General features: G+C 44.0%; 1 protein-coding gene across 2 annotated transcripts; it reads right to left on the bottom strand.

Moving 5' to 3' along the window:
• Positions 1–6610: 6610 nt before the first annotated feature.
• LOC149317531 (protein odd-skipped-related 2-like) lies at positions 6611–26891 on the bottom strand. 2 transcript variants are annotated; one of them, XM_089518928.1, is made up of 4 exons: positions 26813–26891; positions 14026–14718; positions 8546–8645; positions 6611–7181 (listed from the first exon to the last, which is right to left on the bottom strand). In XM_089518928.1, exons 2-4 carry the CDS (start codon positions 14685–14687, stop codon positions 6999–7001), a joined length of 945 nt encoding a protein of 314 aa, XP_089375054.1. In that variant the 5' UTR covers positions 14688–14718; positions 26813–26891; the 3' UTR covers positions 6611–6998. The 2 variants fall into 2 exon arrangements, with proteins under 2 accessions (XP_089375054.1, XP_089375055.1); XM_089518929.1 differs by having other exon boundaries at positions 6611–7099.
• Positions 26892–27300: the final 409 nt, after the last annotated feature.

Raw genomic sequence — 27300 nt, 5'->3', positions numbered from 1 at the left:
TCCTTACAATAACCCTTTCTACAGTTCTTGGGGTGTGATTTTTTGTTTTTTGTTTTTTCTTGTGTGGTTTTAAGTCGTTTCCAACTTATGGCAGCCCTCAAGCGAACCTATCATGGGGTTTTCTTGGCAAGTTTCTTCAGATGAGGTTTGCCATGGTCATCTTCTGAAGCTGAGAGCATGTGACTCACCCAAGGTCACCCAGTAGATTTACATGGCTGAGCTGGGATTCAGACCCTGGTCTCCAGAGTCATAGTTCAACATTCAAACCACTACTTCAGACTGCCCAAATGAATTTCAGATGACTTACTCCTGCCCTAATGCTCTGAAATGGATATTCTTCTTTAGCTTGACCTTGGAAACATTACTTTTTGGACTGTTAAATCCCTCAGTCCCTCCATGCTGGCCAGGAGATTCTGAAAACTTCTGCCCAAAAATATTCTGTCCAAAATAATGTAATTTGAAAAATGCTGCACTATTTGAGAGCAATCTTCTTTTTATTTTGAAAAAAGTGTAGTATTTTGAAGCTCCTAGCTGTGGTTGAAAAACAGGACAGGGGCTATAGAGGGGCTATATTTTAATATCATGGCGAAATGCTACTGCAGAATTCTTAAATACGAACTACCCACTCTCTGTGCCTCATTGAAATGTTGCTTCCAGCTGCCTGAATATTTTTAGCCAGGGCTTATGCATTGTCTTATATCAGTTTCACTTGTTTAGGTCAGTGTTACAAATGTAAGCCCTGCAAACATGTTGTTATAAACAGAACAAACAGCAAACTGCGCAGAAAGACCGCTCCATTCCATCAAAGTCATCCTGTTTTTCAAATCTACAAATCTGTTCTGAGTCCTGTTACGAAATACAATAAGAAGTCCCAGAACCCCCCCTTTTTGTATCATTATAGATAATAACTCCTAAAATGTAGATAAGATCGATATACTAAGAGAAACTACACACAAAAAGAAGATAGAATATTAATTACTGTCATTTGGAAGAGATTTCAGTAGCCATTCACAGCAAGGCTTAAAGTCTGAGTACATTCAAGGTTAAGTTGACCTACAGAATTATATTGTGAGAGTATTTGCTGCAGTTAAAAATCTCACATATATAGCTTCCGAGGAAAGAGCATATGTGGTCAGAAGTATTGAATGGCAAATTTGTTTCCTATTTGCCAGGTCAAACCAAAACCACGAAGAATAAAGATTTTGTAGGTCAACTTAACCTTGAACGTACTCAGACTTTAAGCCTTGCTGTGAATGGCTGCTGAAATCTCTTCCACTCCCAAATATCAGTAATTAATATTCCATTTTCTTTTTGTGTGTGGCTTGTCTTGGTATATTGATCTTTAGGTACCATCTACATTTTAGAGGTTACTGCGTATAATAAAACAAAAGAAAAGGGCTTCTGGGCTTCTTAGTGTGTTTCCTAACAGGACTCAGAACAGATTTGAAAAGCAGAATGACTTGAATAGAATGGAGTGGTCTTTCTGCATAGTTTGTTGTTTGATCTGTTTATAACAACATGTTTGCAGGGCTTACGTTTGTAACACTGACCTTTGTAAATCTTCTCTAAAATTTTCATTGAAGCATACCTATGGCATGCCTAGGATGACATAGTTATCTGTATTACCCGTGAGGTAATAAATATATTTAAATTTTTTTAAAAAGAAGTATTGGATGGCAAGGCCTGTATTGAAGGGGTTCTTTAGGGTTTTGAAAGTGTTGAAGTAGGAAGAGTCAAACATACTATTTACACCTACAAAATGGGAATGTATCAAAGATCCATATAGGCATCAGTTGTAATACCATTTGCAGGGTCCCTAGTTGCAAGAATGTATTTATATGAGAATCAACCAGTGCTCACTGTGTAGTCAGTATATGACCATTTGAATTTGTAACTTCAAACTAAAATAATGTGAATATGAGAATAAGCTGAGCCAGGGCCCTAAAACCAATGCAGTTGGCCTTCCAAATTTGCAGCTTTGACTTTTGTAGATTTGATTATTTGAGGATTTGGTTAATATGTTCTCTCTAGGAATCTCTAGGTTTTCCAGTGCAATTCTGCTGGAGTTGACCATAAAGTTGTGCTGAAGAGGGTTGTTTTTTTTTAATTTGTGCTTTTTCCATATTCACGGGGGTCTTTCATCCCAAAGCTCAGCGAATGTGGAGGGACCACTGTATATTTTTTTCAACCCCATGGCAGGGTTCAGCTCTGGAGCATCACAATAAACAGGAATTTATAGACATACCATTTTAGTCTGGAAAATCAGTGTGCAAAAGCATCTTGTAGCACCACTGAGACAAAAGATGAAGACATCTGAGCACGGGTGGATAACTCTTCTTTCATTACTGAACAACAACTTTTTGATTCCCAGCCATCGTGACCAATGGCCATGCTGACTGAATAATGTTGGGAGTTGTAGTCCACATTTCCCGGCTCTTGAGGCCTTCTTTGCCCTCACACCTTTTTGAAAGGAGGCCATTCAAAGAGGAAAGAGGCTCTCATGTACAAGCATGATTCCAATCATTACTTATTAGGAGCATCTCAGACAGGGTGAACAGATGTCCTAACGGCAAAGGAGGACAAGGCACCACAGAATGTAGGGCACTGAAGGAAAATGTAGGACATTACAAAATAAAAGCTGCAAACACTCATGTATAAGTTCAGGTTTCTCAGCTATGTCCAAAATGGAGGACATTTTCTAAATTCTTCCAGGACAGAAGCTTGAAGTGCAGGCGATGTCCTGGAAAAGGACGACGTTTGGTCACCCTGGCCTCAGATTACCATATTGCTCCTCCTCACCCCAAAATTTCAGGGTGTCTCCCCCCACTTTCTCCTACTTCTGGTTGTTGTTGTTTTGTGCCTTCAAGATGTTTCCAACATATGGTGACCCTAAAGTGAACTTATCACAGGGGTTTCTTAGCAAGTGTCCAGAGGGGTGTGTGTGTGCCATTACCACCCTCTGAGGCTGAGAGAGTGTGACCTGGCCAAGTTTACCTTCCCCCTACCTAAAGCAAGCATGGAAGGGCTTCTTCTCCCTCACCTGCTTCCCAATTAAAAAAAGTCAGGAAGTTGACCAGGGAGCACTTGGCAGGCATTTGCCCAGAGAGCTGGCAGCATGGCCATTGACATGTCCCTTCTCTTCCTCTCTTCCTCTTTCATGTTGACTTTCTCACCTCATGCTGTTTATTTTGTTTTTACTCTGTTATCCACAGAGTAGCAGCAGACCAAACTGAGGCGGAGCACCAGCACAAAATGGCGCCTTAGTCCCAACTACCCGTAAGGCATATAGCACCAAAAGCCACATACTGAGGCAGAAAATGTCAAAAATAAAGTCAAAATGAAAGGATAATAAATTAAGCAGCCATGCAGGACCCCTTCTGGACTCTAGGAGCTGGGGGAGTTACTTTTTTTGGGATTCTGGAAGTTGTCATGGTCCCAAAAAAAGTAACTTCCCCAGCTCCCAGCATCAAGAAGGGGTCCTGAATAGTTCTAGGAGTTGGTTATTGTTGCTGCTGTGTGCCCTCAAGTCCTTTCTGACTTATGGCGACCCTAAGGTGAACCTATCATGGTGGCAAGATTTGTTCAGAGAAGGTTGGCCATTGCCTTCCCCTGAGGCAGAGAGAGTGTGACTTGCCCAAGGTGGTGGTCCACAAAAAAACATAATTTTTCTCAGCTCTTAGAGTCAAGACATGATTCTCAATGGTTCTAGGACTTGGTGGTTGTTATTGTGTGCCCTCATGTCCTTGCAGACATATGGCAACCCCACGGCAACACTATCATGAGGTTTTCTTGGCAAGATTTGTTCAGAGGAGGTTGGTTTAGAGGAGATTCCCCCGAGGCTGAGAGAGTGTGACTTGACCAAGATGGTGGTCCACACACAAAAAAGGAACTTTCCCAGGTCTGCTCCACATTTCCTGGCCCTGGTGGACTATTGGGCATGACTGGAGCCCACCTAAGTTGACCAGATGCCCTAACCACAAAGGAGGACAAGGCACTGGAAAATTTACGACATTCAAGAATAATGAGGGGCATTACTAAATAAAAGCTAAAAACACTCATATAAATGTAAATTCATGCTTCTTAATGATGCTTACAATGAAAAGCATTTTGAAATTCCTCTTGGTTGAAATGTAGGTTAGATCCTGGAAAAGGAGACATCACCCTGAGCCCACCACCATCACCAGGAGTTGTGGGTCACACCTGGTCGGTAGGCCTTGGCAGTTTGGGGTGGTTGCTAAGGCCATTTCACGCCAAACTGGGCAGAGAAAGGCAGATTCCAAAGCCTGAGATAAAAGGGGGATTTTTGGCTTTGCAGCCACACTGCATAAATAACTCAGGTTGACACTGCTATCACTGCCATGGGACCATGCTATGGAATTCTGGGAACTGTAATTCGTTGTGGCAACAGAAAAAACTAAATGTCTCCCTAAATTACTATTCCTAGAATCCCAAAGCTTGGAGATATAGCAGTTAAAGCAATGTCAAAATGCATTAAGGTTGCATCTCCACTGCAAAAATAATCTAGTTTGACGCTATTTTTACTGCCATGGCTCCATGCTATGGAGTCCTGGGAATGGTCGCTTGTTATGGTGCCAGAGCTCTCTGACAGAGAAGGCTAAATGTCTCACAAAACTATCATTCCCAGAATTTCATAGCATGAAGCCAGAGCAATTCAAGTAGTGTCAAACTGGATTGTTTCTGCAGTGAGGATGCAGCCGGTGGCCGAAATGTGGTTCTGGCCACTGAAAGGGTGCCTGAAGTTGACCCTTCTGGCCTAGCTAGGAGTGCCAAGCCTGTCGCCAGCTTGGTGATTGTTTGTGAGCTTCCCAGGGAGGGCTGCATCATCTTGAGCTGTATAAAGTCCCTGTCTCCCGACCTCTTGAACTGCCGCCCCTGTTCAAAGTCTAAGCAAGGAGGAGGAGGAGGAGGAGGCTATCTCGGGCAATCTTTAGGGAAGAGCTGATGATTGCTCCTGGGGCCTGATTGCCAATAAGTTACTAATAAATGGCATGAGGGTTTAGGGAGGATTTTGAGCCATTTCCAAGCCCCCTTCCCCGTTTGTTTTTCTTTTAAGTCATTGTATGCAGAATCTGGGACAGGGATCCATAAAGATGCCAAAAGTTTAAGGAGGAAAATTATTTTACGCTTCAGCATCAATCCTCTACGTGACTGAAAACTGATCCCCACTTTCCACATAGTTGCCCACTCCTAACCTAGAAGCCAGTCCTGTTAAATTCAAGGGGGATTGTTTTGAGGAGACAGATATGGTTGTAGGCTTCTCAAATACAATGGCATGTGTGTGTTGTGTACCTTGAAGTCCTTTCCGACTTATGGCAACCCTATGGTGCTGTCAGATTAAAAACAGAAGTTTTTTATTATTATTATTTGCAGTTTTCCCACTTTCACACGTGTCTTTCATCTCTAAACCCAGTGAATGTGGAGGGCCCACGTAAGAAATGCATAATACATAAGAATGTTGTTGCGTGCTTTCAAGTCATTATTTTTTTTACTTATGGCAACCTATCATGAGGTTTTCTTGGCAAGGTTTGTCCAGAGGAGTTTTGCCATTGCCTTCCCCTGAGGCTGACAGTGTGTGACTTGCCCAAGGGTTTCATGGCCGAGCTGGGAATCAAACCCTGGACTGTTGGCTTTTAAAGCACAGTCCCAGATCGATTTGGCTCTGAATGAGAATCCCAGTGAACTCAAGGGAAGTAAACACGCCTAGATGCAGCCTTTTCTTCAGAAGTAAGTGCCACTGGTTTCACTATTTATACCTACAGGCATAAATAGACATATTAAGAAGTCCCATTGAACTGGACTGATTTCTCAGCAGCCATGGGTTGTGGTCGTTCTTGTGTGCCTTCAAGTCATTTCTGATTTATGGTGATCCTATCATGGGGTTTTCTTGGCAAGATTTGTTCAGAGGGGATTTGTCATTGTCTTCCCCTGAGGCTGAGAGTATGTGACTTGCCCAAAGTCAGCCAGTAGGTTTCATGGCCAAGCTGGGAATCAAACCCTGGTCTCCAGAGTTCAGATTCTCCAACACTCAAACCATTTCACCATCATGCTAGCTCTCCCAGGCATGGATATGATTGGACTAATGCTAAATGCACTTGCTAGTTACTGGGTGGTTCAAAATGTCACTAAGCAGTGACTCAGCCAAGGAATTTTATGGACATTATCTTCCTTTTCTAACTTTCCATGTGCTCCCATAGCTTTTTTTAAAAAAGAAAGAAAGAAAGAAAGAAAGAAAGAAAGAAAGAAAGAGAAAAGTCCGTAAAGGAAGGCAAAAGGCAATAGTTGCTCAATGTATTTTGAAGGGCTGAGCTAGAAGTCTTTAGAAGCACTAAGGTCCAACTCATCTTAGTGGGACTTAACATCTGAGTAAACATACCAAGAATTTCACCATTAAACTAGCAGATATAGATTCCTTTTACAAACATACAAGTAATTTTTAAAAATCAATGCTTTCTCACAGAAAGAAAAATAAAAACATAGAAATACAGTTAGCTTAAATAACTAGACTTTAGTTCACTTGATTATTAATTTACAGAAAGGGGAACGAATTAAATAAATTAAATAAAGAATTGCATAAGCCAAGTATGAGAGCTTTTGGTGGGGAAAATGTTTATTTTGAAATACATTTTGAAAAACAATACTTTCACTCCCAGATTTGCTGGTTTTACCAATGTGCATTTGGTAAGACGATAGGAAGCAAACACGTGATACCACAGTTTCTTCTGTACAAAGCTCGAAAATGAGCTGCGCTCTTATTATCTACAAGGAATCGGCCTGTGCTCTCGGTGTGGGGAGAAGGCTCGGGACCGATGTTCTTCTGCCCACCTCAGTCTCACAGAGGATTTGGCTGGAGTCGGGGGGGGGAACAGGGAGAATTGGGCCCCTGCATATATTTGCCTGCCTGTGTGCAGACATCAAGATTTTCCTACAGTTCAAGTCCTTGAGCCAGAGTTAGCTCCCTGTGGAGGTTCTTGGCTGTTCTAGAAGTCCTGCCGCGGGGTGTGAGTTAGACTGTGCCTCCGCAGATCACAGTTTCGCCTGAACACTTTGCCGCACTGCTCACAGTTGTAGGGCTTGATGTCTGTATGGGTGAGAAGGTGAGTTTTCAGGTTACTTCTTTGATTAAAGGTTCTTCCACATGTGGGGCATTTGTGTGGAGATTCCTGTTCAGATTTGAAGCAAGCAAAGGATTAAACCCTGTTACAAACTACCTGGATTACTGAGTTTTCAAAGTTTACCCATTATCCCCCCTCCCCATTTTTTTGGCCTCATTGCATTGTACAAGAACAACACCACAACAGTGGAGGGGGGAATAAACCACTGCAACCCTAAGAATGTACTGAGAAGCAACTTCAATGGAAATCTTCTTCCCTGAAAACCAGTGGTTTCTGCATGAAATTGCAATTCTGTGTACGTGAAAATTGGCAGAAAACACTTTAGACAGCAACAGATTTTACTTTATCTACAATAGATTTTAGACAGTAATAGATTTTACTTTGTAAATGCATGTGCACTTATAGCTTGATCCTATGGAAGCTGACCCTGAAGTAACTCCTTGGTAAATATGCACAGAATGCAGATACAGAATCCTGGATAGGTATCCTCAGATATTTGCTGTTCAGTCATGCATATTTATTAGGAAGTGCTATCCAGATGTGATAATAATAAATTGTGACTGAAGCATAATGATTCTGAATTCAAATCCTTTCTCATTCAGAATATTTACTGGGCATCCTTCTGTCAGCCATTTATCTCTTTAGGTAACCATCAAATTGGAGCCTTAGGTTGAAGGCAAGTTTTACTGATCTCAGCAACTGCATTTGAGATCCAGGTGCAGGTCACTTTATCTGCAATAGGATACTTTACAGGCTGATTGTATGAATGTTTAGTCGGATGTCAGTCCAATTGAATTCTCTGGGATATACTCCCTAGTAAGTGTGCTTAAGATTACAGGCTTAACTACATGGATATATCTTCCTGCCTGTCAAGGTCAGTTCTTCTCACTTCATCACATTTCCCCATCTCTAGGATCTACAGAAAAATGTCTCTTGCTAATCTACCCAGCTTCCCAGGGATATATGCTTCAGCTCTATCAGCAAAAAGCTTTCCATAAAGCTAGTCTTTTTAACCTAAGCTTTTCAAACAGAGTGTGCATCTCATGTAGCCATTTGTATGTTGCTTCAGAAGTGCCACACAAGTCTTAAATGCACAAATGCAGCCTGACTCAATGCATTGAAGCGGATTTACTCACAAATAACTGGGCACAAGACTGTAGGTTTAGACAATTTGTTTAAACTTATTAGTTTGATTTATATGCCCCAAAAATGCAATAAATGGCTCTGAACAATGGAAAGAAGAGTCTCTCTCCTTGTTTTCCAAATACTGAAATGTGAAACAATCACTCATTGAACATATGTTGCCATTCTTTACTTATCTATATTTTAAAAATGTACCCATTAAGTATAAAGAACTGGAAAGGAATTAAGATCAAAAATAAATGGTTGAACGTGATATGATCTAACCTTACCTGCATGTGTAAAGTTTTATGAACTGCTAGAGTCCTGGACTGGCAAAATCCTTTCCCACATTCCTGACATTTGAATGGTTTCTCTTTGGAATGGATATACCTGGAAGCCAATAGAGGCAGTTTGGAATCAGTATCTGTAGACACAGCAAAAAGCCACAACAACCAGCTGCCTCTAGGTAGTTCAAGTCTTCAAAAACAATATTATCCTAAGCCACCTCCTACTTTTTCTTTCTGCAGATTTCAAATGCATGACAGTAATACTTCTCAGTGTTTCATTGCCCTTCTCAGATAACAAATAAAAGAGACTATCCTAAACACATATTACTAGGAAATAAGCTTCACTGTACAGAGTGGAACCTACTTCACAGTTAAAATATGTAGGCTTGATCTACAAATGCGTAATCCTATGGAAGTAATCCTATGGCAGTAGGCACAACTGAACAGAGTGAAACTTACTTCCAGGTGAACATGCATATAACATAAGCCCTCCTCTAGTTAACATCAGAAGGAGTTTTGCCATTATGTGTATCAATCCAAAAGGATTGGGTGCAAAGATTCGGTTTTGTTTTAGTGGGAATAGAAGAGACCAAATAATGTTTAAACTGAGCAAGAAGGGAAAGGGGTTATATGTACAGATTTGTAAACCAAAACACTGCAAAGATCTAAAATCCACAAGCAGTGATACCATTTTTGGACCAGCTCCAAAGCACTGTAAATATCTGTCTCTGGTGCATATATGAGAGAAATGAACAACCATCTTATTAGCATGAGGAAATACTCCTTTCTTTTCTCCCTGCTCCCACCTTTTCCCATTTTGATCCAAGTTTACCAAGTAATAAATCTACTGAAGTTATCTGCTATTTCCTAACTGGATTTCTAACAAGTAGATTTCCAGAGACAGATAAGCAGACATGTAGATAAGAAGAGCTAGCTTAGTGTGGTGGTTTGACTGTTTGGACTAAGACTCTGGGAGGCCAGGGTTCACATCCCTGCTCAGCTATGGAAACTCACTGGGTGACTTTGGGCAAGCCACATTCTCTGTGCCTAAAAGGAAGACAGTAGCAAACCTCCTCAGAATAAATCTTGGCCAAGAAAACCCTGACAGGTTGTCAAAGGTTGAGTGGAATTGAAGGCACAGAAGAACAGATTTCTAGTACAGGGGTAAAGAAAAGCTTTGTGGCCATCACTAAGCTTTTAAGGGTACTTATAAAGTTACACACACAAGCTAGAAAAATACAGAAAGCATTTTAAGAATGGCCCAAAGAAGCACCTGTAGTGATCTTGGAAATCTGGGCTGCAGATTCTAAGTTTGGAAATAAGTTCTAGCCTAGTCAAGGGGATTCATGTAAGTCCAAAAAAAGGAGCACACACATATACACACATGGCCCAGAGACAAGGCCCTACCTGTCCTCATTTGGACCTGCTGTAATGGAAGGGAAGCAGTGCCAAAGTCAGACAGCTGGCCTTCAGATCATTGGCTCTTCTGCACACAGATCAAACTATGGTGTTCATCACACGGAAGTTTTTGCAGCTCAGATCCGGGGTGACTCCTGGTTCAGCTATATGAATTCACATTATAATGTGAATGTTTTATCACACCTGGTTGCCCTTCCATTGCCCTTCCAAATTGAGGGGGAATCGAAACCAAGGCAAGTCACATGACGCAGATTCACACAAAGCGGAGTGAGTGCAAATTGTATTACCACACCGGTGCATACCATGCAGATTCAACTATTCGAATCAGCAACCTTGCACATGCTCAGTGGGTGTCTGAACACATCATGGCATTGTACGTTTCTGGGCTGAAAAGGGGTGCAAGTCCTTGTTCCCTGTTTCACGTGATTGCATGAATATTTTCCTCGTGAATATTTCTGTGTCTTCTTCATCCCCTTTTTTATTTTCCCTTCCATTTCAGCAATTTCAACAGACAGACAGACAGACATATCTGTATATTCACATTCACACGTGCGCGCGCGCACACACACACACACATTCCAAAAAAATGAGTTGCCCTGAAAGTTGCCCTGAAAGTGAAAGGACCACCAAAAAGAAATGGGGGGAAATTGCAGCGCCGCATCATGGGAAATTTGCAACCCGGGGGGGTTGCGGTGATGTACCAGAGCAGAAGCAAAGTTGCATTCCACACCAGACCAATTCAGAGTGAAAGCGAAGTGAGCTTGGGAGCGATTTCTGTGAATTCGCTTGTTACCGATTTCACCAAAATGAGGGATCACTTTGGATTCACTGCAGAAGCGCCATGGAAGGCGCCCCCATAGAAAGGAATCACGTGATAATACATCATGCTATCACATGAATTCACATCGTTGGACCCGCAGTCATGTCAAATCTGAGCTGCAAAAAGCTGCAAAAACCTCAGTGTGATAAATGCCTATGGCTACCACCAACTTAAATTTCCTACTCCTTTAGAAATAAACTCAAATAGGATTCATCAGTTGTTGTTGCTGCTATATGCCTTCAAGTCATTTCCGAGACCCTATCATGCGGGTTTTGCCATTGCCTTCCTCTGAGCTTCAGATCCATCAACAGTGCGGTTAGTAACACCACCTAACATTGGAGCATCAAGTACTTTCCTTTCTCCCCCACAGCCTTACAACAACCTTGCAAAGTAGGCCAAAACTGTTATCCCTTATTGCACAGGGCTGGAGAAGAGAAATGTGTCAAATGGTCAAATGGAGGAAACTGCAGAGTGCCAATGCAACCACAGAGCCACCACAATATTCCCAAAACATGTTATTTAGGAATCTGGACAAATCTTGCCAAGAAGACTTTGTGATAGGGTTGCCATAAGTCTGAGTGTTGGACTCTAAGTTTGAGGATTGGACTGCAACTCTGGAGAACAGGAACTGAGGAAACTGCAGGGTGACACTCAGCCTCAGAACCACAACAATATTCCCAAACAAATTATTTGGGACTACACCTTCCAAACGCCCAACCAACATGCTGGTCAGGTGCGTGCTGTGAGTTTTGGGGAGGCAGAGAGAGTCAGTGTGGTGGCTCTCAACGCTCAGTGCTAGGTTTGAGTGTTGGATCGTGACTTTGGAGACCAGGGTTTGATTCCCAGCTTAGCCATGGAAACCCACTGGGTGACCTTGGTCAAGTCACATTCTCTCAGCCTCAAGGGCAGGCAATGGGTAACCTTCTTTGAACAAATCTTGCCAATAGAAACCCCATGATATAAGGTTGCCTTAGGGTTGCCATGAGTTGAAAAGGACTTGAAGGCACAGAGCAGCAACAACAAAGTCTAAAAAAGTGACTCTTCCTAGCTCTGGTGAGTTGATTTCCGAGGAAATGGAGCCTGTGCAGAAGTGGGGATGGCTAAAAGGTGCTTCCAATTCTGGCAGTTGTTGTGGTCCAAGAAAAGTAACTTTCCCCAGCTCCTAATGTCAAGAAGGGGTTCCAAACTGTTCTAGGAGTTTGTTGCTGCTGCTGCTGTTACAGTATGTGCCTTCAAGTCCTTTGCGACTTATGGCAAACATATCACAAGGTTTTCTTGGCAAGATTAACAATTTGTAAGCCGCTCTGACAGCCTTTTGGCTGAAGAGTGGGGTAATAATAATAATAATGATGATGATGATGATGATGATGATGATGATGATTTATTCAAAGGAGACTGACCATTGCCTTCCTCTGAGACGCATGTAACTTAACCTGACTAAGGTGGTGCCGAAAGGAGAGCCTCTTTCCCCAACTCCGCCCCACATTTACAGACTGGAAATGGTCTAGTGAGCATGACTGAAGCATGACCATCCTAGGGACAGTGGCATCACTAGCGGGATGGGGGTGTGGACCTGACTAAAATGGGGTGACATCCCTGCTCCTCAAACATCTGCTTTTTGGCAGAAACAGGCTGTGGCATTCACCTGCCTCCCATTAAAATGCTGAGGAGATGGTGGGAGTGGGGTGAAGCTCAGTGGGAGGAGAGAGGCCCCAGATTTTTTTAAAATTAAAATTTCCAATTTCCAATAAAATATTTTAATTTTTTAAATAATTTTTTATTTTTAAAAAATTATCTTTAAAAATATCACATGTTACTAGATTTTCACTTGAGGTACATGGAATTATGTCTATGTAAATACACTGAGGATGTGCATATGATATTGTAAGTTAAGAAGATAATTTTAATTGTGCCAGCGGAGAACCAGAACCAGTTTGAGCATTGGATTATGACTCTGGAGATCAGGGTTCGATCAGGGTTCAAGTCCCAGCTCGGACATGGAAACCCATGGTTTGAGCTTGGGCAAGTTACACTCTCTCTCAGCCCCAGAGGACGCAATAGCAAGCCCCCCTCTGAAGAAATTTGTCAAGAAAGCCCCGCCTTGGAAATGACTTGAAGGAACACAACAGCAACAAGATGTTTACATCACAACTATTGCCACGACATTCAGTGATATAGAGGAATTACACTTTATGAGTAGCATTAGTACAAAAGTACGTAGAGAGATCTTGTAGCACCTTTGAGGCTAACTGAAAGAAAGAAGTTGGCAGCATGAGCTTCTGTAGACTTAGGTCTACCTCCTCAGAGGCATGAAGCGTCCTCTGAACCCTCGCCTCCACACATCTGAGGAAGTAGACTCAAGCCTAGGAAAACTCATGCTACCAGGGGATCCCCCACTCCTTGCACCTGAGGAAACAGACTTAAATTTATGAAAGTTCATGTCACCCACTTCTTTTGGGGACCACTGAATTTAGTCTCAAAGATGCTACAAGATCTCTCTACATATGGATTCTACAGACTAACACTGGTATATCTTTGATTAGTACACTCATCCCTCCACATTTGCTGAGATTAAGGGCACGGGACCCCCTTGAATGTGGAAAAACCGCAAATAACAAAGACACTATGTTTTTACCTGAGAGAAAATCTCTCTAGGTCCTCCAGTGCAACTTTGTGGTCAACATCTGCCAGACATTGACCATAGAATTGAGCCGGGGGAGCTACAAATGCCTAGTGGACTGTTCTCTCTAGGGATCTCTAGATCCTTCAGTGTGACTTTTGGTTGACCACAGAGTTGTGCTGGAGAACATAGAGACTGTGAAGTCAAAGGCTTTCTCAGCCAGGCATCCATAGTTTTTTGTGTGTTTTTCGCATCTGTAGTTTTTTGTGAGTTTTTCACATCCATAGTTTGTTGTGGATTTCTCTGGCTATGAGGCAGTGTTTTAGAAGATGTAAACTCTTCTAGAACAAGGCCTCATAGCCTGGAAAAAACCCACAAAAAAGACCTAGAGAGAACATATTAATCAAATCCGTGAATAATCAAATCTGCAAAAGTCAAAGCCACAAATGTGGAAGGACGAGTGTACACAAAAATCCTGACATTTAATCCTGTCTGGTGTGGGATGGGAGGAGGTCAGTTGTGGGGAGCTGACCCTTGTGTTAGGTGACCCCTAACCCTAGGGAAAGCCACCTATCCACCCACTCCTCTGGGTCTGCTCCCCTTTTCTGGGTCTGGGGTCCTGACCTGTGGTCTCGGAGGTGGTCCTGCCTCCGGAAGGCCTTGTGGCAGATGTCGCAGGTGTAGGGCCGCTCGTCCGTGTGGGTCCTCTCATGGATGAGGAGGTTGTAGGACTTGGTGAAGTGCCTCCCGCAGAACTTGCAGATGAACTCCTTCTTGGTCTTGGAGGGGAGCCGACCCCGGGGCGCCTTGCGCTCAGGGCTCAGCTTGCCTAAAGGCCCTCCGACCAACTTGCCCAGCTCACCCTGGGAGGCCCCTGAAGCTTGGGGTGCCTTAGGCGGATCCTCCTGCGTGGCGGCCAGGGCCAGATTGGCAAAGTCAAAGCGGGGCCGCTCCTTGCGCAGTGCCGGCAGGACGTGGGCGATGGCGGCCGCCTGCTTAGGGTGGAAGAGGTGGGTGGCAGCAAAGGGCAGTGCTGGGAAGGGGAACCGCTCCACCAAGCCTTGGGCTGACCCCACTCCTGTGCCGCCTGAGGCTGCGGCAGCTGCAGCATAGCATCCCAGCGTCCAGTGGTTCATATGCATGGTGTGGACAGCACTGAGGCCATAGAGGCCCTGCAAGGGGTCCACCGTGGATGGGAAAGTGTTGACCGCCTGTAGGAAGGAGTAGTTGGTCAGCTGCAAGGAGGGGTGCACCGGGATGGGTGCCGGCAGAGCTTTGCTCCCCATTCTCTGCCTCCGGGGGCTTCACAAGCCGATCCTAAGCAAGAAATAAGGCAAGCAGGGATGGGGAGAAAAAGAGGAGTCATTATTTTTAATGATTTTGTTTACAAATTAAAATACATATATAATAAAAGGATGTACAAAAACAAATGACAGTACGTGTGCAGTGGTTAAATGCTTGTACTAAAGCCACTCACTCATAAAGCACAAGGTTGTGAGTTGAATCCCAGCCAGGGGCTCAGGGTCAGCTCAGCCTGGCAACCTTCCAAGGTGGCTAAAATGAGTACCCAGCTTGTTGGGGGCAATTAGCTGACACATTGTAAACCCCATTAGGGAGTGCTTAAGTGCACTGATAAGTGGTATTGAAATGCACTTGCTATTGCTATAGGGAATCACTGGAGAATACCTGCCCATAGGGAAACACAGGGGAATACTTGCCCATAGGGAAAGATAGGGGAATATTTGTCCATAGGGAAAGATAGGGGAATATTTGTCCATAGGGAAAGATAGGGGAATATTTGTCCATAGGGAAAGATAGGGGAATATTTGTCCATAGGGAAACAAAGGAATATTTGTCCATAGGGAAAGATAGGGGAATACTTGCTCATAGGCAATGCCAGCCACAGATGTTGGCGAAAAGACAGGAATAAACTCTTCTAGAACATGGCCTCATAGCCCAAAAAAAAAACACAAAAAAAATAGGGATGCTGGCTGTGAAAGCCTTCGACTTCACAAATGCAAACATATATATATATATATATATATATATATATATATACACATATATACATACATATATACATATAAATACCTGCCATCAACCCCTTACCCTCATCCACATAACACACTCCTACTACAAGCTCACATAATTCACACAGACTGAACCTATAAAACAGAAACAGATACATGGATAGCATCAACTTTCTGATAAGAAATTAAACTGATGTTTAATTTTCCCGGTTGAAAATTTACTTTAATTTCATCACATTTCTCCTGTCTCAATGAAATCGTATATTCCTCTGATGACTACCATATCTCCTTCTTGTTTGTATCTTCCATTATTCCTCAATAAGAGGATTAATTACTGAGATCTAGGCTGCATCCACAGTAGAGAAATAACCCGGTTTGGCACCACTTTAACTGCCCTGGCTCAAGGTTATGGAATTCTGGGAGTTGAAGATTGTTGTGGGATTCAGAGGGGAGCTCTGCTTAGCCTAATAAGCCTGTTATATAGCATCATTCTCCCTGAATCCTTGTGAATGAAGGAGAACTAAAAAATGTGTGTGTGTGTGTGTGTGTGTATTAAATATCCCAGGAAAGGCAGCCTCTCCTGCTTCTCCTGGGGCCTTTCCAAAATATATATTGATATTTGTAGCCTACCTGGCTATGCAAGGGAACTCATTTAAGAGCCAGAGGTCCCAAACACACGGCAAGAATAATCCAGTTTGAGACCGCTTTAACTGCCCTGGCTCAAAGCTGGAGACTTCTGACTTTTGTGAGACATAGCCTTCCCTGTCAGAGAGCTCTGGTGCCACAACGAACTACAATTCCCAGGATTCTACATAGCATTGAGCCAGGATAGTTCCACTGAAATTATAAGACTGGGATCCTTGTAGGTTTCCTTGGAAAGAAAATCCCCTTTAAAGTCGGGGGGATTTCACCTCCGAAGTGTCGTGGTTTGAGCGTTGGGTTCGAATGCTGGTTCGGTTATAGACAAGCCACTGAGCACTCTCTCAGCCTCAAAGGCTGGCAAGAGCAAACCTCCTCTGAAGAAACTTGCCCCAAACAAACGAACGAACGAACAAAAAGCCATGATAATAGAGTCGCGATAAATCGGGAAAGGACTTGAAGTCACACAACAACAACCACAACTCCAGAGAATCGCAGCTCGGTAGAATTCCTTTTTAAGGACTTGCTCTGGGTTTACTTTCCCTTTTCTTTCCAGAGAGGCCCAGCAGCGACTCAGCCAAGGAAGCTCAAACCCAGCCCTTGCCCCGCTCTTACAAAGCCGAGCCTAAGAAAGCTATAAACACCACACTCCCAGATCCTCCAAAACCCGACCCGGCTTTGCCAGGCGACAGCTCCGAAGTCTCTTGCTCGGTTGCTCTCGGCGGAGCTTTCCCAGCTGGCCCAGGGCCCCAGGGCCTCCAACGCCCAGCAAGAGCCCCAGGGAACGGAGCGGGGCCCCGGCAGACTGAGCCCCGCAGCCGAAGCGCCTTCTTCGGACTGCCCCGTGGCTGCTTTGCGCCTTCAAGCCCTCTCCCACTCCTGGCAAAGCTATCCTGGGGTTTTTTTGGCAAGACTGGCCCAGAGGAAGTTGGCCATTGCCTTCCCCTGAGGCTGAGAGAGTGTGACTTCACCCGAGAGCATGGGACTTAACTTAAGAGCATGCACCTTAACTCGGCTAAGGTAGTGCTGCACAAAACCAAGAGCCTTCCCTGAGGCTGTGAGCATGGACCTTGAGTTGCCAGCCTGCCGTTCCTTCCCTTTGGGCCCTTCCTCTTCCCCAGCCCTGTCCCAGGGGCAAGAAGGGGTACGAATGCTGGCCTACTTGGCAAGGCCCTTGTGAGGCGGTGGGGGAGAGAGGGAAGCGCTTGATGCCCCCCGGGGTTAGCTGGTGTTATCATCATCATCATCACCACCACCACTATGGATGGATCTGAACCTCAGAGGAAAGCAAGGCCCAGCCAAAGAGCCCTGGGCCCCTCCATTCCCCCCAACGGCTGGCACCACAGACCACCCCCCTTCCTCCTCCGCCGCCAAGGCAGAGACAGCCCCCCATAAAAAGTGGGCCACCGAGGGAGGACCAGCTTCACAAGCCTCAGAGAGATCTGGAGCTGAAGAGGGGGATGAAGATGTAGAGAAAGAGGAGGGGTCGCGCTACAATTCCCCTTCCCCCGGATCCCTAGCCCAGCTGCCCTCTTCAGTCGCCCCCTGCCAGGCCCTTCTTGCCACCCTCTTGCCTCCTTGTCCAGGGCGATTGGCGGGGAATAGAAAGACTACGTTTGTGGGTACACATATATACACACACATACACACACATACGCACACATACACATGCACATATATACACACAGATATACACAGATATACATACACACACGCACACACGTTGCTGTTGGACGCCTTCAAGTCATTCCCGACTTCTGTCGCCCGAAGGCCTTTGACGGTGGTCTTTTCTGGGCCAGGATTGTTCCCCGGAGGCTTTCCCCGACTTTCCCCTTGAGGCTGAGAGCGTGTGACTCGCCCCTTTCCCTCCACTAAAAGTCAAACCAAACATCGCATGAAAAAGAGGAGCAAACCATCCCAATGTTTTTCCAAGCCTTTATGGTGCGCGTCCAAGCCACGTTTGACTTATGGCGACCCTCAGAGGGAGCTATCATAGGTTTTATTTGGGGGGGGGGGGCAAGGTTTGCTCAGAGGGGGTTTGCCCTGGCTTTCCTCTGAGGCTGAGAGAGTGTGACCCGCCCAAGGTCACCCCATTGGGGTTTCTATGGCCAGACCCTGGTCTCCAGAGTCGTAGTCCAACACTCAAAGCACTACGCCAACCTAGATGTATGTGTGTATATATTTACCTATGCATACATACCACACATATAAATACACACAGGTACACACATATATATACCTATATATAAAAGAGGCAATAAATTCCCACGAGGAGTAGTTACAATCGAAAGGCTGCTGGCGGACGCATCCGTTTGCCTCTTTCATTCCAAAAAAGGCCTTCAGATGTTTCACACCCAAATATATTCGAGGTGGCTTGGGATACATACATATATAAATGTATATACATGTAGGTATGCGTCCCAAACCATCTTTCATGTATATATATATATGCCACCTTCTATTTTATACATACGCACACATATGTATATATATCCCATGCCACCTCTCTCACATATATTATATTCCGAGGCACTCTCTCTCTCTCTCTCTCTCTCTCTCTCTATATATATATATATATATATATACACACACACACACACACTGAGCCACCTTTTATATACATAAACATGCATATCCCAAGCTTCTTCTCATATATATATATATATATATATATATATTCCGATCCAGCTTTCATATATATATGAAACAAACAAACTCTAACTCCCAGAATTCCATAGCCTTGAGCCAGACTAAAGCGCGTCCAAACCGGGTTATTTCTCCAGTGTGGATGCAGCCTATTTATTTTATTTTAAAAATGAATGCAGTGTCAACCCTTCGGGAATTCATGGGAGGCGTCTGACCGTCGGAGGGTTTCACTATCAACTCCGGCTGCGTCCGAACTGCAGAAATAAACCGGTTTGACGCCGCTTTAAATGCCCTGGCTCAATGCTGTGGGATTCTGGGAACTGTGGCACAACAAGCTACAGTTCCCAGCATCTCGCAGCATTGAAGCAGGGCAGCTAAACCGGTGTTAAACCGGATTATTTCTGCAGTGCGGATGCGGCCTCCGCCGCTCATTCACCTTTCCCGCAACTCATCACTTTCTTCCAAAAGAAAGAAAGAAAGAAAGAAAGAAAGAAAGTCATGCTGAATTCAGAATTACCAGGCGTCATCCTTTTCCCGGACCTGACCATCAACTTTCCACCTTCTCTCCAGAAAGGATTCGAAAACGTCCTCCATTTTGAGCAGGACGAAGAGGCACGAATTGACATATGCTTAGCTTTTTATGTGGCCATAATTTTTCTCCCTTTCAGTGTCGCACATTTACATTTCCACAATTGCTTTTGGCTTATTGTTTGGTCAAAGGTCCTCCATTTCTGTCCGGGAGATATTCCTCATGGTCCTCCATTATGAGCAGGACTAAGAGGCAATGGATTGACATCTATACAGAGTGCTTTTGGTCTGTTCATGGGGAATGTCTTGCCATTTTCTTGAAAGTCCTGCGTTTTTTGCTGCACCTTACGGTGAGGACACCAAGTCACCCTGGACCAGGCGTCCTCCTTTTCCTGGACCTGTGCCCCCCATTTCCACGTTCAGTCCAGGAAGAATTCCAAAATGCCCTTCATTATGAAGAGGACCAAGAATTATGAATTGATAGGGCTTTTTTTTAGCGTTTTCTTTAGTCCTGTCCTCCATTTTTGACTGGGAGAGCCTCCATTTCGCGGTGCCTGGTCCTCCTTTGCAATGAGGACACCCTGGGGAAAAAAAAGGGGGGGAGATCTTCTATGGAGGTGTGTGAAAACAGGACTCCTTGACTTTTTGAGATTCAAAACAGTTTCCTACTTGGAGAAGGTCCTTCCCTTACAGTGCCTCCAAATCTTTACAAATTTGATTTAAGCGGAACACTACCTACTATTCCCCCTGCCTCCCCTTTACACACACCTTCTTCCAAAACACACACAAGAAGGAAAACCATGTGCTTTCTCCCCCCAAAAAAGTTGGAAACCTTCCCTCTGGAGATGAAAAGCAGGCGCATCCTGAAACATGTGCGTTTAATAGCCCCTGTTTGGAGCTAAAAATGCGGTGATGAACGGCTGTAGAACTAACACTGTAGAACTAACCCGGTTTGGCACCGCTTTAACTCTTTGTCTGGCTCAAGGCTATGGAATTCTGGGAGTTGGAGTTTGTTGTGGATCCAGAGCGGAACTCCTCTCCTCTCTGGACCCCACAGCAAACTCCAGCTCCCAGAATTCCATAGCAAAGAGCCAGACAAAGAGTTAAAGCGGTGCCAAACCGGGTTATTTCTACAGTGTGTTTTGGAGCTTAGCTAGTCAAGCCGCAGGACCATAATAGAAAAGGAAGTAAGGAATGAAGCACCAGGTTCTTTTTTGTTTTGTCTGTTTGTTTTGTCTGTAGATGGATGGATGTTTGATTCGATTGAACTGATAGTAAAGCAATGGTTTGGATATATGCTTTTCACTTGTCTGGGAACACTAATATTGTTAAAGATTTGTATGCAGAAATCCATATTTGTATTTGTATATAGAAGAGAGAGAGGGGGGGGACAGATTTTCCAATACTGTGTGTGTGTGTGTGTGTGTGTGTGTATTGGTAGATAGTTAGATAATTTCCCCCATATATATATATATATATATATGGACTATATTCGTGTGTGTGTGTGTGTGTGTGTGTGTATTTCCCATATATATTTGTGTGTATATACGTACGTGTGAGTTTGTGTGTATACAGTATACATACACACGTAGACTTCTCATGTGTGTGTGTGTATAAAAGGACTTTCCATATGTATGTGTGTGTGTGTATACACACACACACACACACACAAGGACTTCCCACATATCTCTGTGTGTGTGTGTGTATACAGACACACACGGACTTCTCGTATAGGTGTGTGAAAGGACTTCCCCCACACAGAGAGACACATCTATGGACTTCTGCATGCAGCTCTTTCAGCAGATCGATCTCCTGCCTTAAAAGCGAGCTGTCTTTTGGCGGGGCTTCGGGGGCGGTGGGAGCCCCGCTGCCTTGAAGGGAGCCCAAAGGGCCGGGCTGCCTGCCTCCAGGGTCCCTGGCTGTGGGTCCCTTGCTGCCCCGGGCTCTTTCCAGGGAAGTCGGGGCTTAGCTTGCAAGAAACAAAGACCAGGTCGCGCTTCCCCTGGAAAAGGAGTTTGCGGAAAGTTCGGTTTCCCTATTTGTTAAGAAGAACCCTATTTTCCCGAACAGAACCGGGATGGAAGTGGATGGGAGAAGGACCAGTTCTAACGTCCAAAAGGGAATACTTTTCGATTGCAGTTCTAAGTGGGAGTCATTAGTCCATGAAAAAGTATAAAAGTATATCAGTTTCAATGTAAAAACGAAGTGAATCCACTTGGATTGTCAATCTAGCTGGGAGTCCTTAGTCAAAGGGTTTATTCCCAAGCAGAGATACTACAGGATTTTACAGTCAAGTCCCCAATTGGAAAAGAAAAGGCGCTTCGGTGAGTGTTTACTCTGCGCAGAAACTGAGTCCTTAGACGGAAGTTACATTTACGTTAAAGGTAATGAGGTGGAAACATTGGGGTTTTACCCACAGTTTACTCCGGACCTGGCTTTTTCAAGGAAACCCTACACTTAGAAAGTGGGTCTAGTTTATTCAACGGGATGCACTAGAATTTAGGCTTAAATACACAAGTCTCCTTTTAAAGAAAAAACCCCAAAGGACATGTTTTTGTAATAGTAATATATGTAAAAGCCACATATATTCGTCCCGGATTAACGACTTCGTTGTTGTTTTTAAAGGGTCTTGGAACAGAATGCAAAGGGACGGAACTGATAAGAGACCAGAGGTATCTCTCTCTTGTATCTTGGCTAGGAATGCATTTAGTCTCTATTAAGGCGTCTTCGCGGAATCAAATCGGAATATCGGGATGGCTTATATACGGATTTTCATATGTTTATACATCAGGATAGAAAATGCGTCTTAAACAATATATATTGTTTATATATATTGTTTATATACGGATATATATATTTATGTAAATATCAGGTTAGAGAATACATCTTAAACTCTCTCTCTCTCTCTCTCTCTCTCTCTCTCTTTATATATATATATATATATATATATATATGGGTTATAGACAGATTTTCATATATATATATATGGAAATATCAGGATAGAAAATGCATCTTAAATATATATATATATATATATAGTTTATGTATGGATATATATATATATATATAATCAGGATAGAAAATATATCTTAAACCACATATATATTGTTTATATACGGATTTTCATACACACACCAAAAATATGCATAAAAATAAACAATAAAAATCCATATGCATTCTCCTCCATGGAAAAAATCCATAATTTATATATATATATGGAATATGTGAAATGAGGAGGAGTTGTTTCTGTTTGCTTTGTCTGTAGATGGATGAATGTTTTATTTGAATTGATTGTACGTATGTTTTGGATCTATGTCACTCGCTTTTCTGAGGACACTAATATATATGTGTGTCTAGTCTCAAAAGTACGACTGGATATATATATAGAGAGAGAGAGGGGGAGATAGATATATAGATATATATATAGTTTATTTTTATGGCTCTTTCTATCAAGGAGAAACCCACTGGGTTATATCTATCTATCTATCTATCTATCTATGGATTTCCCATATATATTCCACATATGTATATGAATGTAGCTTATGTTTATGGCTCTTTCTATGGGGGAGGCGCCCACCGTCGAAACAGAAGCCCACAAAACCATGGCAGGTGGTCCGACCAAAACCTAAACCCAGACACACTCTCCAGGTCCGTGGAAACCAAAGGGCCAAGCTGAAGTCCATACGTAAAGAATTAAAGCGGTGCCAAACCGGGCTATCCCTCCAGTGTGGATGCAGCCAAAGAGGGATGTTCTTTAGACCCTTCCCTTGCCCCTTTTTTCGGAAGCAGAGAGAAAGCAACCGCTGGGCTTTGAGGTCAGACAGAAACAAACATCCGGAGTCCAAGGGGCTGGGAGGGGGCGCCCCCCACCTTCAGGGAGACAGGCTCTGGGGCTGGCCTGGCCATGGGGAGGGTCTCCCTCCCAGATCCCCCCAGATTTGCATGCATTGATGCCTCAATTGAGCCCCTGGGGTGCTTCTTCTGTCCCAGAAGGTTTTCCGTTTTGCCACTGGGTCGCCTGCCTTCATAAACCAGGCCAAAAGCAAGCCGAGGAAGAGACCCCCCCCCAGGGCCACCCAGTCCAAAGCCCGTCCCGCCCTGGAGGGATACACAGAAGCAAAGCACCCTTCAAAAGATCGCCATCCAGCTTCTGTTTCAAAGCCTCCAAAGAAGGCAAGCCCATTTCCACTCTCATTCGGCCTACTCCGCGGTGCAACAGCCCTTACTCTCAGGAAGGCCTTCCGCTGAGGTTGGGCTGGAATCGCTTTCCCTGTAGTTTGGATCCAGCGCTCCGGAGCTTTAGTCCGGAGTATTTCTTTCTTGTAAGGGAAAGACAGAGGACCTTTACTCCACACTTCCTTCAAGGGAAAGAGGGGCTTTTCTCCGTATTTCTTCCAAAGGAAAGAGGAATTTACTCCACATTTCAAGGGAAAGAGGAGTTTTACTCCATATTTCAAGGGAAAGTAGAGCTCCACTCCCTATTTCTTGCCAGGGAAAGAGGAAGTTTACTCCATATTTCTTCCAGAGGAGCTTCACTCCGTATTCCTTTCAATGAAAAGAGGAGCTTTAATTCACATTTCAAAGGAAAGCGGAGCTACACTCCATATTTCAAAGGAACTCTGCTCCATACTTCCTTCAAGGGAAAGAGGAGCTTTATTCCAAAGGAGCTTTGCTCCCTGTTTCCTCCAAGGCACAGAGGAACTGCACTCCGTACTTATTTTAAGGGACAGAGCAGGGAAACATTGAGTAAATCTCCTTTTTTCTCTCGGCTTGGACTAAAGTGGGTCCCCTTGTTCTTTGGGGGTTTGCTTTTTCAGGGCGGCCACAGACCCGACAATATGGGAAGTCTCTGCTGCGCGGCCAAGGAACAAAACCCAGCCCTTGTTCTTCCCGACAGAGACGGATCCAAATCGAAAGTAAGGCAAGTGGCTGCAGCCACACTGGAGAAATAACCCGGTTTGGTACCGCTTTTACTGCTCTGGCTGAAGACTATGCAATTCTGGGAGTTGGAGTATGTTGTGGGGCCCAGAGCAGAATTGCATAGCCTTCAGCCAGAAAGAGTTAAACCGGTACCAAACCGGGTTATTTCCAGTCTGTGCGAATTGAGAGGCAGCCGGATCTCTAGTGGGTTTCATGGCCGAGAAGGAACTGAACCCAGGTCTCCAGAGTCCTAGTCCGACACTCAAAGCCACTCTCCTCTCTGAAGAAAGGGTAGAAATACAATACATCAATCAATACTTATTGGAGGTCCTGTTACAGGGGTTTTGGGGGGCAGGTTTCTTCAGAGGGAGGGCTTTTGCCCTGGCCTTCCTCTGAGGCTGAGAGAGTGTGGCTTATATTTAATGAAATAAAATAAGGTCGCCCAGTGGGTTTTCCAAAAGGTGCCGCAGGTATAAAATGGTAAAAAAAGATATCAAGATTTGCTTGTTGGCATATGTGTGTGTGTGTATATATATATATATATGAATATGAATATTTTCCAAGCCCTGGATGGTTGAATCCACCGACAGAAAAAAAAATCAATGGATCCAGAGAACCGACTGGATCGAATTTATTGGTCGGAACCAAGGTGACCAAAGGTCCTCCTTTTCCAGGACCTGTCCTCCATCCCCAAGTCCTGTCCCGAAGGAATCCGAATTTACATTGCTCTGAGCATTTCCCGCTTTTCTTTGGTCCTGCTCTCTCTCTCTCTCTCTCTCTCTCTCTCTCTCTCTCTCTCTCTCAACTGTCCTACATTTTCGGGCCCTAACCCCAACCCTAACCCTGGTCCTCCTTTTGAGAGGAGGACGCCTCATTTGCCCTTTCCAGCCGATGCGCATTTTAAGTGGCGCGTTCCAAGCGATTGCGGCGGGTCTGTTCCTTGCGGTTGGCCTCGATCCATGCGGAGAAACGGGCAAGGAATAAATACTCTTGGTATTAGTATTATTATCCTGCCATGCAGGAATACACCATCAAAGCCCCCCCCCCAGGTCCTCCTTTCCCACGACAGGTCCTCCATTCCCCACCTTTTCTGAACTGAAAAACATCCTCCATTTTGAGCAGGACTGAGAAGCAGACTTTGGCATGGAGTGGTTTCCAGCTTTGTCGCTTGTCATGCCCTCCATTTTTGAACGTCCTACATTTTGTCCTCCATCATCATTATTAGTATTGTTATTACCATCATCTGACCACCCTGGTAGGAATCCCTTTCCCTAGTAGGAAAACGCCTCCTTAGGACACTTCACCCAAGCCACCGCAGGCGCGTTAAAAACAGGGAGAGGCGGGTAATAAATATTATTATTAATTATTGTTAATTATTAATTATTATTAATTTGGCCTCCCTGGTCTGAATCCCTTCCCCAGCAGGAACGTGGCTCCCCGGGAGGCCTCGGCCGAGCCCTTGCGGGGGTTGAATGGGAAAAGTCGGGCAAGAAATACATAGATTTTATTATCATGGTCATTGACATCATCATCATCATCATCATCATCATCATCATCATCATCATCATCATCATCATCGTGGTTGTTGTTATTTAGCCATCTTGGTCGGAATCCCTTTCCCAAGTAGGAAAATACCTCCCCGGGAGGCCTCGGCCGAGCCACCGCAGGGGTTTCAATGAGGATTCAATAGCAGTCATTATCATTATTATGATCATTATCTGGCCGGAATCCCCTTCCAAATATGAAAAGTGCCTTTCCGGGAGGCCTCGGCTAAGCCACCGCGGGGTGTAAATGGGGAGAAGCAAGTAAGAAATACTACTAGTATTACTACTACTACTAGTAATTGTTATTATCATCATCATCATCATCATCATCATCTAGCCACCCTGGTGGGAATCCCCTTCCCAAGTGGGAAAATTAGGCACCGCGGGGGTATCAATGGGGAGAAGCGGGTAAGATATATATCAATATCCTTATTATCATTATCAGTATCTATTATGTCATTATCCACACACACACACACACACATATTATCATGACCATTATCAATAGATTTATATCATTATCCATATATATATATATATACACACACACACACACACACACATATATCATTGTAAATATAATGTGTGTGTGTATCATTATCAATATATAATATCATAATCCACATACATATATATATATAATATCAGTATCCTTATCCTTAAATATGTATATGTGTATCATTATCAATATATATTATATCTTTATCCATATATATATATATGTGTGTGTGTGTGTGTGTATCATTATCAATATGTTATATCCTTATATGTGTGTGTATCTATCTATCTATCATTATCAATACATATTATATCCTTATATGTCTCTCTCTGTGTGTATATATATATATATATCTCATTATCAATATATATTTTCTCCTTCTCCATATATATATGTGTATGTGCATATATATATATATATATAATATCATTATCCGTATATATTATATCACACACACACATATATATATATATAAATTTTATATACATATATATATATATATATATAATTATCCATGTATAAATATCATCATCTACACACAGACATATATATATATTATCTATTGATCCATCTATCCATTCTTACAAAGGTGAAGACTGCCTTACCTCCCGCTGCCCTCTTTCCTCCCCGGAGCCTCCTCCTGGCTCCCAGCCCTCCTCCTCCTCCTCCTCCTCCTCCTTCTCCTCTTCAGCAGCAGCAGCGCCTTCTCCGGAGCATTAGATCCACGCGCGGGAGGCCAGAGAGCCCTCTAAGCTCCGCTGTCGAGGAGGAGGCCTGCGCTCCCCAACCCTTTCCTCGGATGCTGCTGGGATTACAACAAGGGAGTCCTCTTTGCTGCAGTTCCTGCTCGGCTTCCTCCTGGAGCAGCTCTGAACCTCCCCTTCTTCTTCTTCGGGCTCCCATCCCATTTCAGCAGCTTAAGTGGCTTTGCAGCCCTTTCCCCGCCCTCCAAGCCCCAGCGATTCGAATCTTCACGGCTTGAGCGTTCTAACCCCGCCCAGCGCGGGTCCCGAGCTGGGCGGGGTTAGAACGCTCTTGCTGTGAAGATTCGAATCGCTGCGGCTTGGAGGGCGGGGAAAGCGAGTCGCAACGT

The sequence above is a fragment of the Sceloporus occidentalis genome, unplaced genomic scaffold (genome assembly GCF_023333645.1).
Source record: "Sceloporus occidentalis isolate IW3139 unplaced genomic scaffold, rSceOcc1.0.p SCAF_3, whole genome shotgun sequence".
Lineage (NCBI taxonomy): Eukaryota > Metazoa > Chordata > Lepidosauria > Squamata > Phrynosomatidae > Sceloporus > Sceloporus occidentalis.
Note: the sequence above shows the minus strand (reverse complement) of the source record. Positions and strands in the feature narration are given on the sequence as shown.

Bases quoted from the DNA above. Each gene is read 5' to 3' on its own strand.
- LOC149317531 (XM_089518928.1), bottom strand. From the start codon at position 14,687: ATGGGGAGCAAAGCTCTGCCGGCACCCATCCCGGTGCACCCCTCCTTG. The intron at 8,646-14,025 runs GTCAGGACCCCA...ATTGGCTTCCAG, and splicing joins GACCACCTCCGAGACCACAG to GTATATCCATTCCAAAGAGA. The intron at 7,182-8,545 runs GTAAGGTTAGAT...AAATCTGAACAG, and splicing joins ATAAAACTTTACACATGCAG to GAATCTCCACACAAATGCCC.